Source organism: Panthera uncia, chromosome F2 (genome assembly GCF_023721935.1).
Source record: "Panthera uncia isolate 11264 chromosome F2, Puncia_PCG_1.0, whole genome shotgun sequence".
NCBI classification, from domain to species: Eukaryota; Metazoa; Chordata; class Mammalia; order Carnivora; family Felidae; genus Panthera; species Panthera uncia.
This window is the reverse complement of record NC_064812.1, coordinates 4971878-4989633: the sequence shown is the minus strand read 5'-3', so window position 1 is coordinate 4989633 and position 17756 is coordinate 4971878. Positions and strand designations below refer to the sequence as shown.

Sequence of the window (17756 nt, the reverse complement as noted above, 5' to 3'; positions counted from 1 at the left end):
TATTGGGTGGCTCAGTCGGTTAAGCGTCCGACTTCGGCTCAGGTCACAATCTCGCGGTCCGCGAGTTTGAGCCCCGCATCAGGCTCTGGGCTGATGGCTCAGAGCCTGGAGCTTGCTTCCGACTCTGTGTCTCCCTCTCTCTCTACCCCTCCCCCGTTCATGCTGTGTCTCTCTCTGTCTCAAAAATAAATAAACGTTAAAAAAAATTTTTTTTTAATTAAAAAAAATATATAATGTAATATGTACATTATATATATGTATATAATATATTTATATATGTATATAATATATAACAATATATGTATTATTTGGGGGGTTGTTTTCCCCTCTTGTAAGTTGCAGTCCTGTAACTGCAGCCTCATTAAAAAAGAAAGGCTATAAACTGGCATTTTCCCTTAGGAAGCAAGTCAGCATTGTGTCAGCAGTGCCCGGTGGACGTAGCAGGTGTTCGGTAAGTGCCCTGTGGGTGAACCGAGGGGGGCTCCTGCCTCGACTTCCTGAAGGTGCATGTTCCAGACTCCCTCCTTCCAGGACAAGGTAACATACACGACACATACCTGGAGCATATCTGCCACCGTGACGCTCACAAAACATGCCGCTCTCTCAAGCCCGGCCCAAGAGGGGCAGGTCGGCCACGGCTTGCGGTGCCCCGCGCCCGGCCCCTTACCCAGCTCCGTGTGCGGCAGCTCGGGGACGTCCCTCATGATGACCAGGAAGTAGGCGCGGAGCCCCCGGTAGGCGTGCAGGAGCAGGAAGCACAGCTCTCGGTGCCACTTGTGCGCGTGCTGCATGCAGTTCTCCGAGGGCACATAGAAACTCCCCTGCGGGCGGGACAGACACAGAAGCTGGGGGCCACCATGCGGCTGGCTCGGAGAGCAACCGAGGAGGGGCTCACGGTTCCAGGGAAAGGAGACTTTGAGTCCCTGCCTCTCTGTGCAGGAAAGACACTGAGATCTGCCGAGCCTCTGTCTTGTGCATTCATATTAAAACAACAACGATAATAATAATAATAATGGCAATAATAATAGTAATAGTAACAACGAATGAGGAGGAGGAGGAGGGCACTGACCTGGAAGGTTTGGGATAACCTAATGGGGACCCACTCACAAGTCTCGTTCCTCAGCCACTGCACAGCACTCCATAGCAGACGGGGACAGACAGAGGGGTCTCCTCTCGCAGGGAGATGAGGAATTTGTAGAGACCCTCCTGGTGGATGGGAGAGTGGTCCAAGAGAGAGAAAAATGCACTGCTGTGAGATGGGGTGTAGTTGTGGGTTTAGATACACAACACTGGCAGGTGCGTTTCATGAGAGACTGAACCCAAGTCGGCCTCAGAGGCTCCGTACGTTGCCATCTGCTCACAGACGTAGGGAGCCTTAAACGGGTACAATGACCCAACTCTGGTTTGTGCGTTGAGGACAAGGTGGCCAAGTCACGATGTACCTGGAGACCCAAACACGACGGAAGAGAGGACACAGGCCAGTCCTGACTTGGGCACAAACTCAAGAGAGAAGGGTGTCTTGGGGCGAATTTCAGGAGGGATGTGCTTTGGGGACAGAGAAAGGAAGCCCCCAGGGAGGACCTTGGTCCACAGAGTGGGAAGGTGCTGAGTACTGGGCTGGAGAGTTCCATGGATGTGGGACCTTCCTGTCCATCTACTGCTCAAGGGGCCATGAAAGGACACAAATGGCTCTGCATGATCCCCTGCTGCCTGTCCGTCCTGCTGCAAGAAACTCCAGACGGCAAGTTGGTAGAATCCCACCCTTCAGGCTCTTGTGAGTGGGTGATGTGGCAGCCTCCTGCCTCATTTGGTCTCCTTCCTTGCTGCCATCAGGGAGGACTGAGTTGGTCCATGGGGACAGGACAGGTGTGATAGGGGTCCGTGGCCATCGGCACTCATCTGCACTCTCAATGGTGCCATGAAGGCAGGCAATCACAGGTGTATTGTACTGGGTCTAATCACAGCATCACGATGAGTGAGTCACACAAGGTGCTACAAATCAGGAAACCGGGATGGAGGCGTCCGGTCAGCTTCTGTCACTTGGCTCTGAGATGGCTGTAAGTCAGGTCCCTAGCAAAAAGACTGAGACAGAGCGGTGCCTGCAGGAGGTGCTGGGTGTGCTGTCGGGGGGCAACGCTACGGGAGAGTAGGATTGGGCAGAGAGAGTCGTGCAGGACAACGGAGACCTCAGTCCATCCCACGGGGGGCTCTGGAGCTGCAGGGCCGTCGGCCTCGGAGTAGGGGCCGTGCACTGCACGACTGCACCCATGCACTGACCATTATCGAGTGTGGGTGACCCTGCGGAGGAGGTGGGGCCTGGGTCAGCAGCTCTCTCAGACACAGCGGTCTCCAGAGAGGCGCTTGGCCAACTGGCCCCTCCAGAGAGGGGCTTGGTTGATTGGCTCCCGACATCCCTGGCAGTGTGAAGAAGCAGTGACTCAGGCCCGAGGAGGGATGTGGGCAGCGTGCCACAGGACCCGCTGGAGAGGCCTTCCGTGAACCCTCCCCAGGGCCTCGACTGAAACCTGGCATTACGAGGCCACCAGGTTCCTTTGGATTTGAACTTATGAGACACATTCAGTGAGGTTTGGAACCAAAAGACTCTTCCATTTCATAAGCAGAGAATTCGGTCAGCTAGGCCCTCAGGTAATCCACGTTATCCCCATTTCTCATCCTTATTCTGTAAGGATCAGTAGTCGGGGTAGTTATAGAAAGACAAGCAGAGCCTGTGGGTAGCAGAGTGCACGTGTCGGACCCCCAGACCCAAGGAGCAAGAAGGAATCCGCCGTTCGCAAGGCATCTAGGTATTCCCCTGATCTTGGCCTCATTTGGTCTTTGGCAAACACCATACAAAGCAGATGCTCTAATTCTGATTTTCAAAATTAGAATATACATATGGTAAAAAATCTCAGTGTTTCCAGAAACAATCTAAAGTGCCTCATTCCCCAGAGTCCAGTAATTTCTTGTGGGTCTTCCTAGAAGACTTCCGTACATACATGAGCACATGTGTGTTATGTATGCACGTCCTGGAAACACACGCAGACACACTCACACGTGGGAAAAGGCTCTGGGCGGTTCTCTATTCCTTGCTTTTATCACTTACCGTGCCTCAAAGCTCTTTCTGATTAGATCAAATAATAAGTGGTAGGAACTTCAATTTCTGTTTCATAGATAAAAGACTGTGGGTCGAAGAATCAAATGATTTGTTCAAGGTCACCCCACTCTTCCCGCAGAAGAAATGATTCTCAAGGCCAGGTGCTAAGTGGGGGGAGTCCTTTCTCAGTGTGCCACATGCGTCCTGGAGACCGTGCCTCGCAGAGGACAGATGTTCCATCAGGCCTGCTTGCTTTGACTGAGGCATTAATTGAAGTCCTGCCTGCAGTGGCTGTGACTAAGCAGAAATGAAAGCGGACAGGGGATTAACAAAGGCATCAGATCCAGGAAGCTATGAGCCCCCAGTCTGCTTGCTTCCAGCGGCCCCGAGCATCCTGTTTTCTGGTCCTGACACCTGTTTGCCAACGATTTCCTTATCACCGATGCCTCCTTTTGAAAATGCCTCAGGACCTACTGAAGGCAAGGGATCTGCGAAGTCTGATATTGACTTTGACTTTTAAAACTACATACCAATCTCACGAGGATTTTTCAAAAGACACACTGGGTAATCTTTGGGGAATCTTCAGAAGGCTGATTCAATATGATGACAGATAATATAAAGTCAAAATGGTAATCCAAAGAGAAATAAAATACATGGCCTGAGATGATTATGAACAAAACAAATCTTGTCCCCTGTAAAACACTCAACGGCACAAGGCTCAGAAAGTGAGTGGGCTGAAGCAGAAGGCCCCACTAGCCGCCCCCCCCGGGCGGGCAGAGCCGGCGCGGGAGAGCCTGTGCACCTCCACTGATGGTGCACGGAGCGCAGCTGAACGGCACAGCGTCCCCACACGAAGAAAGGACACTCGAGCACCGTCCTTTCCAACAGTCTGGAGAGACACACAGGCCTCACGCAGGGCCAGCCGAACATCAGGCTGCATGTGAACTCACGATGGAGAGTTCCGGGCCAGGGTCCACCCCACCGCAGGCACAAAGCAGGTGTAAGGAGCGGACGGTCATGACGCGGCCTCTCCGAGCGGCTGTTAAGGATCAAACAAGACTATCTCGGTAGAATCCGGACGTGAGCCACGTCCCAGGGTAAGGTCAGCGGGCGTGAAAAGGACCTTCGGCTCCCTCAGGATGCACCGGTGGTCCCCAGGGATACGCCTACGGATTATGCAGCTCAGACATCAACAGTGATCCTCTCAGAAACCTAAAAATGGATTTTTTAGTGTTTATTTATTTTTGGGAGAGAGAGACAGAATGCGAGTGGGGGAGGGGCAGAGTGATGGAGACACAGAATCCGAAGCAGGCTCCAGGCTCCGAGCTGTCAGCACCGAGCCCGACGCGAGGCTCAAACCCACAAACCGCAAGATCATGACCTGAGCTGAAGTCAGAAGCTAACTGACTGAGCCACACAGGTGCCCCCCCTAAAAATGGATTTTAACTCAACTGGAGTCCCTGCTGAACCATGGCTTGATGAGAACACAGAATCTGGAGTCCAACGGGCCTGTGCCTTGCTCGTGGTCAGCCACTCGCTAATGGCGTGACGGGCTAGCCCCCTCCCCTCTGAAGCGTCCGTTTCAGATGAGAGGTGGGGATAGTAAGAAAGCCTTGGTGCTCACCTGAGAGCCTGGTTTACAGTCAGTACTTAAGAGGTGTTCGTCAGGAAGTTTTGCTTTGTACTTCCTTCATTCCCCAACAGAGAGCCAAGCTTGCCATCACCTCTGACCTTCCTATTAATGCCTCTCCCGTTTACGTGACCAGGTCTAATCCTGCCCTGGGCTCTAGATCGCCATTCCAGACTTCTGGTTGGATAGGCGGCCTGTTGTCAAGGAGGCAGCTTAAAAGGAGCAACTTGCTGTCCCCCCTCAATCCTTCTCTTCCCTTTGGGCATCTTTAGTGGACCCATTTGGCCCAACATTCACAAAAGCCTTGCATTCTCCCAGACTGCAGATCTCTTTCTCACCTTAGAATCTGTAAGAAAGTCTCGAAGGTTCTGTCTCTACCACGCTCTCACGTCAGCCCTAGTTTGAGTCTATACTGCTTGCTTTAATTATTAAACCACCCTCCTCATGGGCCTCACCCCTCTGGTCTTACCTTCCTCCTGTGGCACTGGTGTGTGCGAGTTTGTTCACAGCGTTACCCACTGTCTACAAGATCAAGTTCAAATTCCTGACTATGGCATTCACAGCCTTCAAGCCCCGACCACATTTCCAGCTCATCTCCTGCCTCTTGTTGCACAACACAGCTCTCTTTGCTTTTCTCCTTTTAAGGGCCTGTCCTCTGGCTGCCTGAAACTCACCACCAAGACTTGGGTCAAATGTCCTCTCTCTGTGAAGCTTCTCCAGGCTCCTCCTCTGCCAGGGTCCTGCACATACCTCCTTAGACCACAATGATCCCCCCCACCACCACCCTACCTGAATCCCCTGAGGGTACAAGTGGTTTGTCATTTGTCTTTGAACCTGAAACAGCAGAGAGAAATTCAATGACGAAAGAAAGAGAGAGAGGGAGAGAGAGAGAAAGAGGGAAAGAGAGAAAGAGAGAGGGAAAGAGAGAGGGAGGGAGGGAGGGATGAAGGAAGAAAGGAAGGAAGGAAGGAAGGAAGGAAGGAAGAGGGGGCAGAGAAAAAAGAGAAAAGGAAAGGAAAAAGGAAAAGAAAAAAAAAAGAAAAAAGAAAAGACAACGAAAAGGAAAAGAAAAAGAAAAAAAAAAGAAAAGAAAAAAGAAAAGAAAGAAAAAGGAAAAGAAAAGAAAAAAGAAAACAAAAAGGAAAAGAAAAGAAAAAGAGAAAAGGGCTGTTGCATCCGCTGGGGGTCTTGACAAGGCAACACGGGCCTGGATTGAAGGTGCAAATCACCCTCACCTCCCCCTTCCTTACAACCGTAGGTTTTGGGGCGCCTGGGTGGTTCAGTTGGTTAAGCGCCCGATGCTTCATTTTGGCTCAGGTCATGATCTTATCGTTTCTGAGTTCGACCCCCACATCGGGCTCTGCACTGAAGGTACAGAGCCTGCCCGGGATTCTCTCTCTCTGCGTCTCTCTCTGCCCCTCCCATGCTCACTTTCTCTCTCTCTCTCTCTCTCTCTCTCTCTCTCTCTCTCTCTGTCTCTCTCTCAAAATAAATAAATATACCACATCTTCTTTAAAAATAAAAAAGAACCATGGGTTTTCACACAATTCTGGAATTGATACTGGAATTTGGGTTTGCGACCCTACCACAAAAATCATGCTCTAGATCTCTATGTCCTATAGAAACACACTCAACTTACACTTTACATGAGATGCACACACAATCCGATATTCATTCGGCACGGGGTAAGCACGGATAACTTTTCATTTAATTCAAACACGCCCATGAAAGTGAGGCACGTTTTTGTACAGAAATATCAGTACATCTTCTGTGTTGCAGTTGCGGGAGAAGGCATAAACGGAACCGGGTTTTAATATTCTGGATGCTTATTTGAAACAGGAACGCAAAAGCTCCATCAGACCTCACAATCTAGAATTCTATTAATAGTAGCTACTGTTCATCAGATGCCTGCTGTGTGCCTCATACCAGTTTTTGGTCCCTGGATTCCTCTTCTTGGTAATTCAGGGGATTTTTCATTATTATCTTATTTTTAACCAAGGAGCAAACTACGATAGCATTAGTCCACTAACGTTTATTATTTGGCCCTAGTACGCATCACGCATTATGTGTTCTAAGTGTATTAATCATTCAATTCTTATGCCAAACCTGTAAAGTAAGTGCAATTATTTACCCCCATCTTGTAGACTGGGAAACCGAGCCCCAGTGTGGGAACAGCCTGTCTACAAGCCTCACGGCAAGCAAGTAGTGGATTAGCAGTTCAGACACGCTGAAAGCCTCGCAACGCTGACCTTACTCTTGGAACTGAGATGCGGGAGGTTTATAGAGTCAGCCTGTGGCCCCACCTTTGGGATGCAGGAGAGTCAAACCTCTTCCTTTTTTTTTTTTTTTCTTTTTAAATACAGTAGGGATTTTAGTTAATAATAATGTGCCAGTATTTGCTTTTTATTTATTTTGAGAGAGAGAGAGAGAGAGCAATCGAGTGCTGGGGAGGGGCAGAGAGAGGTAGAGAGCGATAAGCCCAAGCAGGCTCTGCCAGTGTGGAGCCTGATGTGGGGCTCGAACTCACGGACCACGAGATCACGACCTGAGACAGAATCTAGAGTTGGACGCTTAACGGATGGAGCCACCCAGGTGCTCTGAAGAGTGGAGCCTCTAATTCCCGTTAGAGCCCGGGTTTAAAAAGGAACCCAGCTCTGTAAATTCCGAAGAGAATCAAAACCCGTTGGGGCTAGTCTTTGCTTTGCAACCAACTATCCAGAATCCCGGAAAACACCTTTGTCTATCTGTTCTTTCATCTGGTCAGCAACAGACGGCCGCTATCTGGGTGAGCAGTCCCCGATTTTGTGCCCCAACACACAAGACTGCAGGAACCAGCTGTGGGCTGGACTATAAGAATCTCTTACTACAAGTGGCTGAAATCTAGAAATCACAGATGACTTCGCATCAGCACGACTTGATCTACGTTGTCCCTAGTGTCCTCTTACTGACATCCCACACGGCTCCTTGAGCAGGAGAGAGGGAAGCAGGTCAGGCACAGGGGTCAGCGAGGCACCTGAGAGTCCCCGATCTAGGTTACATTCCCGCCTAGATGTCTCTCCATTCTACACATATATGCTCGCTGCCCTCCACCCGCACATCACTCCAGCGCCAAAGGATCCCCCACGCGACCACCGAGTGACCACAGAGAGATCTGTGTGGCTCTGGCCATAAAGGAAGTAAACTTCGCTTGGTGTTTCTCTCCCTCTGTAGATGTGTTCTACACACGCCTGCTCTTGGAATCAGGGATGGGATAGCGTGCGTTGACTCCCAGCTACTGCCGCCCTGTGGGCAATCCAGCCACGTGGCTGACCGAAGTGAGAGCTGGAAAAGGGGGGGGGGGGCTGCGGTGAAGCAGAAGAGCTGCCTTGAGCTCTCTGAAGGGTCATCGTGGGGGGCGTCGCTCACAAGGTCCCACGGAGTGGATCTAGAGGCACACGTTGTGGGTGAGAATATGGCTTCTTTGCTCTCGATGCGTCTTGTATGTAGAGGGACACCCCTTTACGTGACACCCCAGATCCTCTCTGCCCATTTATTGGGCAAATGGTGAGTTTGGGACAAGAAACTGGGAGCTTCCTGGTCTTTTTTCTTGGGAGCAAGTCCTCCCTTGGAGGCGCTTGTCTCCATCCCCCTCGGTCCCGGGGGAGGCCTGGCAGAGGATGTGCTCAGCCGGGGGCCTGCATCCATCCAGCACTGCTGCAGCTGAGCAGGGAAGCAGTTCACTCTAGAGTTCAATATCCGGGAGCCCCCTCGGTCAATGATGGAAGCCAAATGATCTAGTTTAGTGTACTTTGGTTTGGTTTATTTATTCTGAGACACAGAAAGTTCGAGCAGGGGAGGAGCAGAAAGAGACAGAGGGAGAGAGAGAATCCCAAGCAGGCTCCATGCTGCCAGTTCAGAGCCCGATGTGGGGCTCAAATTCATGAAACTCATGCCCTGAGCCGACATCCACAGCCAAAGGTTCAACCGACAGAACCACCCAAGTGGCCCTATGATCTCCTACTTCAGTTTCATCTCCAATGTGTCTTATAATTTGTCTTTCTGACTGGCTCAGCACTCAGTTGGAGAGAAGAAGGTATTACGTCCCAGTCGCCCTCACACCCGACAGCAGATCTGATCTCCTCTGGTGACAGTCACTTCACTGCGTTAATGCTGCCTCGCTGTGGCAGCCTCAATCGCCTGGGTGCTCAGGGCCACAGGAAGCAAGTGGGACAGTTGGTCAGTGTTGGGTAGAGGGCCAGAGGAGACCAGTGGTCATCGTTTTCATTCCTGATTCCTAAATATTGCTTTCTCTCCTGTTTATAAGCCTGTTTTAAACAGCACTTTTTGAAAGGCACGGTTTTGATTCAGCTTGCCCCCAAATCACTGTGACATGCATTTTTTTTTACTTGTATCTTGTGGGGCAAAGCCACAGACCCATAAACATTCAGTGGGCTTAGCATTACAGGATGACCTGGGGTCAAGGGGTCAAATCTGACCCTTGCTACTCTCCAGCTCTAACACCTCAGACAGGGAGTAAGCTGCCCTCATGGGGCAAGACTAGGGGTAAAGGGGAAAGTTCCTTACCTTCCACAGAGCACAACACACACACAGTGTTAGTCTAACGATTTTACAGGTAAGAATTCCATACAAATCCTTCCCACTAATGTACTTAGTGGCATTTTCTTTAGTAAACTGGTCAATTACTGTTTGACCAAGAGATTTTTTTCTTTTTTTTTAATATATGAAATTTATTGTCAAATTGGTTTCCATACAACACCCAGTGCTCATCCCAAAAGATGCCCTCTTCAATACCCATCACCCACCCTCCCCTCCCTCCCATCCCCCATCAACCCTCAGTTTGTTCTCAGTTTTTAAGAGTCTCTTATGCTTTTGACCACGAGATTGTTGACCTGTTTAGAACTTCAAAAGGTAATAATTCATTAGCAATGAAATAACTTGATATACTGACCCTGAATAATCCATCACCATCTTACAAGTTACCTTAATGGCTGTGATGCATTTTGGGTGAATGCCTATATACTGTTGATCTATTTGACTAGAAGGATACTTACACATGACAAGCATTATGATAGAGAGTCCCATTGGGTTTCTTTTTTTCTTAACCAAGTCAATGGGGTCAGTGCATCATCATGACCCAAGTTATTCTCTATTTGGTGCCTCCTGGGTGCCCACCGCCATGCTATAAACACTTAAGCTCCAGAGATGAGAATACACTGCAGGCCCACCTGGAGGAAAATACCCTCTGGCTGGAGGAACCAGGGGCACAGACCCCGCACTGCAGGAAGGTCTCACACCAGGAGAAACTGTACGATGCTGAGTGTGCGGAAGGGTACGAGCAGGGGAGGCGTCCTAGAAAAAGGTGATGCTGTAGCCGAATCTCGAATGGTTAGGCAGAAAAGGGATGAGAGCAAGCACAGAAACCACCATAAGCAAAGACGCGGGGTGAGCAAATGAATAAAATGCAGGGAACTACAACCCTTGTCACCCTGTTGAGGTGCACGACTCCAGGACGCAGGTGGGACGTGGTCGTGGAGGGTCAGGCACATGGTGTTCATCAGAACTCAGTTCCCAGGAACCCAGAGACACGTACGACAGGTACAAAATGTGTGCCAGTGAACCGGGCCAGGGGAGATGGGGAGGCACGTGCTGAGCCTCTGTTCTCCGACTCTGGCTTCTCACTAGTTGCTGCATTCGGTCCTCCAAACCTTCCGGGAAAGTTGAAATCATAATGTAAACTTACAAAAGTGGAACGGGCCCAGAGAGATTAAGTAAATGGCCCTGGGTCCCATTAAAAACAAATGGCCCTGGGTCCCAGAACTACTAAGAGATAAATCCAGGGTCCCAAAACTGCATAGCCACACTCTTTCATCTCACAGGGCACTATTCTGAATTCACCAGAATCAAAGTCCTCCCAAACAAGGGCAAGGCAGTGAGGACAGGGATAATGGCCACCAGAAGTGCTGGATTAATCACGCAGCACGTGAAGTGTGGAATAATTACTACTGCCATCCCCAAGAGGCTGGTTCCAAGACCACAAACTCCGACGTACCTGCAGAATGAGGTACCCCCAGTCTCAGGGGGATACTGTGACCATTGAAACTGTTTCTGTTTTGGAAACTCGAGATGTTCACTATGGTCTCTTAAAGGTGTAAAATTCTATGCTTTTGTGATTTTAATTATGAAAGGTATTAAATTCCTTCAGCCGACACTGGGGCAGATATCGACCCAGCAACCGTAATTACTCTCCTACTACGAGCTATGAAGTCTCTCATGCGGATTTGGTCCTTGTCTCTCCTCCTGGTACCTCTGGTGCACTCTTTCTACATGGCTCATTCTGTAGGGAACCTGGGAACTAGACCAGAGCAGATCAGCACTGAACATGGATTCTACATTCTGATAGCAAACTTCCAAAGACCCACGTGTCTCCTCATAAGCCCCCTTATCTGAGATGCATGGAGTACCCAGACTCATGTCCAAGAGCAAGGTGGCCAGAGCAACGGTAACGGCCCGTCCCAAAGGTAGATGATCAGAACAGGGTATGGCTGTCGCTTGAATGAGGTGAGCCTGATCCCAGAGCCCACACACCTGACCACTGCCAATTCCCGACTCCTCGGAGACGATGCTCAGTGAACGTGAGCCCTTTCTCGGCCCCCGTTGAAAACAGATCGGGCTTTCTGAGAGACCACTGAGACAAATGGGAGGCTACCGCATGCATACTATCATATGAGGATGTTTACTTTTATAGGAAATCAGCTCAAAGCTTGTATGGCTTTCATTGGAACGATCATGGCAATCGTAGAAACCAAAACAAGAGTATCTGCATACTAGATCGTAGTGTGTCCAGGGCTTTTAAATCAACCTTGTAAGGTACCGGTCAACATCAGCCTCATCTATGGATGAGGAAGCAGAGTGACGGATCTGTCAGACATAGTGTCAGGAATTGAGAGTTTCTTATGAAAAAAAATTGTCAAAATTAACAGACCAAAAATAACCTGAGCACATTTTAAGTAAAATTCTGATCACATCTAGGGCCACGTTGCAATCAAATATTGCTGTGTGGTGTTATTACTTGCACTTGCCTCAGGTCCAACACGAAGCTACTAGACGTACGGCCACCAAAGTGATAGGGCTGGCCCTGCACTGCGACACTTCTTAATCGAGGCCACGGCATTTGACCTGTTTCCCGTGCTGGTCTACATCTAGTGACCGCTTGTCACATGGCGGTGCTCTGCTGAATATCGTGTGTACCTTCTATGTGGTCTTGAGCCCACCATGCGTTTTTAAAATACTTATTAAGTTTATTTATTTATTTTGAGAGAGAGACAGACAGAGCGAGCGGAGGAAGGGCAGAGGGAGGGAGAGAGAGAATCCCAAGCAGGCTCCGCACTGTCAGTGCAGAGCCTGGCGTGGAGCTCGAACCCACGAACCCTGCGATGGTGACCTGAACCAACGTCAGATGCTCAACAGACCAAGCCCCCGCCCCCAAGGCGCCCCGAGCCTGTTGTGTATTTGTGATCATTCACTGCCTCTCCCGTAACAAAGGTAATTATTTCCAAGCACTGTGGTGATGAGCGACTAAGACAAGTAGTGGAAGGAGGTACTTAGAAGCGTATCTGGCAAAGAATGGGCACCTGACAAAGAACAGACCATTGTATTCCGGGAACACAACAGAGGCGCATGCGAGCCAGTCTGCAGGGTTGGGAGGAGATGTGGCAGAGTCCCCAAGAGCAGACAGGACAAGCCAGAGGCCCGCGGGCAGTGAGGACGCCGGCCATGATACCAGCATCCGCACTGTGCAAACACTGCCTCCCTTTCTGCGGAGCTGAGGAGAGGGAAGCATAGAAAGGGGACGAAAGAGGGGACCGGAGCCTGCTTCCCTGCGGCCTCCCAAACACTGGGGACCTTCTGGCCCTTCGCTTTTTAGTATTGTGCACAGAGCCTCTGAACGGCGTGAACAGGCCACTTCACCACTGTGTTTACTAACAAGGGCTCCGCAGACAGTAATTTCTTTAACTAAGGTGACCGTGGTCAAAACAGCACTCCGGTGTCGAAAACACCTAATGCCCCACGTCTAAAAGTACCGGCTCTATCTATCGAAACCCGGGTGGCTTTGGCACTTTCCTTCACTGGTGCTTTATCTCCAGTTTTTCTTCTCTGCAAGCAATTCCCCAAACTGTGTGCGACGTTCAACAGTTTTTGTTAGCAGTTGGCAAATGGGATTCTTAACATTTAATCTAATTGAGAACAACATCGCACAAGTCACACCGAACGAGCAGTTCAGCTGTCAGCCCATCATAAAACCCCAAACACCTTTCTGCTGAATGTATTTTTACAGTCTAGCTAGAGGAGGGCTCTGACTTAAAGAAGAAAAATACCATTCTCCAACTCTATTAGATGTATCAGTGTCTCTTAAAAATCACCAGTCACGGGGCACCTGAGTGCTCAGTCAGTTGAGCATCTGACTTTGACTCAGGTCATGATCTCAAGGTTTGTGACTTTGAGCCCCACGTTGGGCTCTGCGCTGACACCTCGGAGCCTGGAGCCTGCTTTGGAGTCTGTGTCTCCCTCTCTCTCTGCCCCTCCCCTTCTCATGCTCTGTCTCTCTCTCCTTCAAAAATAAACATTAAAAAAAATTTTTAAAAGAAATCACCAGTCATGAGAGACGGTGTGTTTTGCGAAATGAGTGTGCACTCCATCATCAGAGCCGATCTGAACCCAAACATTGGCTTTGCAACCTGTAACCTCCTCCACACGTGCACATGCTCAGTCTGTCTATTGAAAACAATTTTGGGATGAGATGCCATCTATAAGATTGTTGACAGGACTAGCTACAGAGCAAACCAAATGCCTGGTGGATATTAAGTGCATTATTTGGTTATTCCACAAAGAGTAGATCTAATGAACAAAATGATAATCCTTATTATTAGCATTATAGTTAATTCTGTCATTCTTCTTAATACCATTATGGTGTAATAGAGTGGCATTTCGTGTTTCCTCCTCAGACCAGGCGCACGAGTTACAGGAGGTGGGCAGAGGGTGGTTACATTCCATGTATTGTTTCCAACATCGCGTGATTCCCTTTTATGTTACGTGAGGTCTTCAAATCTTTACCACTTGGCTCTCTGATCCGGCAGAAACGTCCTTTGGGGAGAGGATTTTAGCTTGTCGAGGATCTGATACTGAGGATGCTTATCTCCCTGGCAAGTTACTTCTGGTGGATTTAAGCAAGAGAAGGGCAGGTTCGAGGCGTGAAAGAGACAGGAGAGGAGTGGCAGGCCACGTAAGACCGCGGGGCCGTGGATTCGCCGAGGAGGAGAGAGAAGGCAGGGGCTAGTGGACGTGAGCACCCCATCCACCCTGGGGACTGCGGCCGCCCGTCTGGCCCCAGCCCCACGCGGTGACTCCACTGGTGGCCCTGCTCCCTTACAGAGGCCCTGCTCCAGAGACCAAAGCCGGCCCCTCTGCCTGTGGCGTCTCCTTGCCCGGCTTTAACTGCCCAACACCAGCCTGCTCTGACCCTGCCACTGGTCTCCCGCCCCAGGCTGCCTGCCTCCGGGTTCGGTGCCCTCACCTCACCAAGCCCGTGTCTCAGGCGGCCAGGCAGGGCCCCACACCGTTTCTCCTCGTAAACGAGACTGTTGCGCGTTAGCTACCTTGTCCTTTCCGCTGCTCAAATGTTACTGCTAGTATGACTTCCACACCGAAGCAGAGAAATCTCTTTCGAAAAGAGTTTTGGATGCTTTTAACCCTGATTATGGTTAGTGTTATTACAAACAGCCATATTTTAGAATTAAATAAAATACTTGGGGCACCTGGCTGGCTCAGTTGGCTGAGCATCTGCCTTCGGCTCAGGTCATGATCTCACGGGTTCGAGCCCCTCATCAGGCTCTGTGCTGACAGTGCGGAACGTGCTTTGGACTCTCTCTCTCTCTCTCTCTCTCTCTCTCTCTCCCTCTCTCTCCTCTTCTCTCTGCCCCTCCCCACACTCACGCTCTCACTCTCAAAAATAAATAAACGTTAAAAAAAGAAGAATTAAGTAGAGTATATGACATGTTTACACGGTGCCCAAGTTACTCCTGGACACATCTATTCAAGGGCCATTTTGTGGGTGTTGTTTCTGGGCTTGGCTAGGGAATAAAGAGGATTACTGGAGTGTGATCTCTGGGTTTAAAGCCTGTGTGATCTGGTGTGTGTGGCAGCACACAGGTGAAGGGCTTCAGGACAGGTTGGTGAGTGCTAGGATCAGGTTTCCACACGATGCCAGTGCAGCACAAAATAAAGCGTGTGCATTCTTCTTGGGCCAGTAAGGGAAATGCCACGTAAGAAATGACCTAATAATTTAAAAGAAATCAGAAGATAAAAGGAGGAGGAAAACCGAGTGTGAAGGAAAACCTTTTGCAGGAGTAAAAATAAAACTGAGATGATGTCAGCAGCGTGGACACGCGGGGACGAGGCTGAATGAAGACAGGTGTGGGTTTTGAGGCGGGAGGGTCTCTCTTCCTTGTCACTAGGATGATTTCAAGGTTCACCATCTCACAGGGGCCGAGGGGAAATGGAACAGAGGGACGAGATTCGGAAGAAAGGAGGCAAGTCTGGAAGTTGTTTGTTGTCCAGCAGGAAGCAACGAGGGCATCAGTGCACGAGACAGGAAGGGGCCGAGGATGACCGAGGTCCCTGGAAGCTCACTCAAATTAGCAACACACACAGCAAGGGCCTGGGTCCCAGGAGGAGAGCGCCAGCTGGGGAGATGTATTGGCCAAGACGACATCTCCAGGGTCCCACCACTGGGGCTGGAATCCCGGCACCATCACTCACAACCCTCCTGGCCTTGGGCCTCAGTTTCCTTATCTGTAAAATGGGGGAACTACTAATCACTTCTTCACTGGGTTCGAGTAAAGAGTAAATCATGGAATATGTACACAGGCTTAAGACAGGCTGGAAAAGGGTAAGAACTCAGCGTTAGTTTGGCTAATATTATTCTATTAATTGACTGGAAGCACAGAGCGTGGTCTGGAAATTGGCCGTGGAACCACATCCCTTATGTCTCTGTGAATTCATGGCTGTGATCACTGGAGACACCTGTCGTGTCGTGTAGCAAACCAAACACTTGGATTTGGATACTGCAATCCAGCTCTGACGACATGGTCATGTGGACAGTCCCGGGTGAGTTACTTCCACCCCTGGGGTTAGCACGTCCCAGGGCTGTGATGAATACTGATAGAAACAACCAGGTAAAAGGCCTTCGGGGCAGAGAGCACAGTGGAACTCAAGGAGCGTGTTGCCATTACTTGATGCGATGCGTCAGCACCGACTCTCAAGAAAGTGCAGCTCAGGCACCTGGGGCGGTGGGCGCTGTGCGCGCTCCCCGTGATGTCTCCACCCGTGAGGGCTGAGACCCCGTAGGCAAGGCTGAGCAAAGGTTAGAGCATTTCCTGAAGCCACCGGCAGCCTTTCTGGCAGCCATGAGCAAGCATCAGTTTTGTCCAAGGTTCTCCTGGGAAAGTGAATGAGATCAATACGGAACGGGATTCTTTGCTACCCAGAGAAAGCGGCCAGTGAAGCAGAGAGAATGGCTGAAGTCAAGGAGGGATGAGATTCGTTTCCAATAATGAACACTACGGCAGATGATGCCACAGCGAAAGGGACAGTCAGCACAGCTCGGAGCCTGCAGATCAGCGCCCTGTCTGTACTCGGAATGGTCTGGGGACAGGTTTCCGAGAGCGCTTCACTGTTGTGCCCGCCTTAGGAATGGGAGGTCCTGAGTGGGTGCTGGCAGTGGGTTGTTGACCAGCAATAAAAATATAAGTGACTCCAATAAAACTGGCTCTGAAGCCACTATCAACACCATTTACATAAATTGTGGGGGGAGGCTAAATAAGAGGACAAATCTACTCAGGGATGGGACTTCGTTACACTTTATGAGCCCTCATGCATATGGTATCTACAGCGTGCAGGTGCTCGCCCACCCGAGGGGGGCCGTGGGTGAAGGAGGCCATGGTCTGCCTTCGGTCCTGGGCCTTCGGTCTAGTAGGGAACACAGACAACCATCTCCAGTGAGATGGGCACTGCACCAAGCAGGCAACGTGAGAGCCGTGAGGTCTGTAGCCAGTCTGGGTGGTCGGGCAGAGCATCCTCGGGAAAGGAATGTTCATTCTGGATGTTGAAAGATGGGCCAGGGGTAAATCTGAGAAAAAGAATACTCTCACATGCTGCCTTTCTCACTCATTAGGGGAATATATGCGGTCAGTCCTCTGTTATGTTTGCAAACAAGATGGCACTTGGAAGCCATGGCTGCCTCTAAATGGAGCACCTGATCAGCTGGTGACGGAGGCGACTGGAGAGTGAGAATCCTCTCCCCGAAGTCTGGTTTATCCATGGCAACCTTTGTCCTGGCAGACACCACATAAAGCACATTCACGTAGCATAAACCATGTCTTTGGAAGAGAGCCGCAAGGCTCACATTTTGTAAGGGGGGAAACCGAGGTATGAGCCCACATAACTAGTGGTCTGCGGAGTTCACTCAGGCTCTCGGCTGCGCAGTCCACGAAACCTTTTCACTTAGCAGCTGCGTGACTTTGGACAAATAACACGACCATTCAGTGCCTGTTTCCTGATGACGCCATAGCTGCAACGTAGCCTCATCGTTGTCGTGAGGGCTCAGTGAGATAACTGATGTAAGCCTTGGCTGTCATTCACACCGTCACCAAAGTCACCATCGCCACATGGCATCTGGCCAGCGTGCCCGCTGATGTCGAGTCTGGAAAGTGTTTCCACGACCTATGTTTACATAAGTGGTAACTAAGTGGAAAATGTGCCTTCTGGCTAGAACTATCCATAGATCTCCAGATACTCATATCTGGACAGCAACAGGGTAGAGTTGAAGGAGCTCTTAGCTTAAGTGTTAGAAGAACTGATTTTGGAATCTCAACATCCTCCTCCAGAAGATGGGGAAAATCGGCCTGCTGCTTCCTTCCCTCACAGGGTTAGTCACCTCTTTCCTCATCAGTGATTTCCATACAAATATGGAGTGAG

The 17756-nt window shown here is 50.0% G+C and overlaps 1 protein-coding gene across 1 annotated transcript in view; it reads right to left on the bottom strand.

Annotated features, from left to right (window-relative positions):
* Window positions 1–17756, bottom strand: part of FAM135B (family with sequence similarity 135 member B) — a 188616-nt gene that overhangs the window by 33463 nt on the left and 137397 nt on the right. The window contains exon 8 of the mRNA XM_049633742.1: window positions 668–821. Coding sequence (XP_049489699.1) covers window positions 668–821 — 154 coding nt within the window. The remainder of the gene's footprint in view (window positions 1–667; window positions 822–17756) is intronic.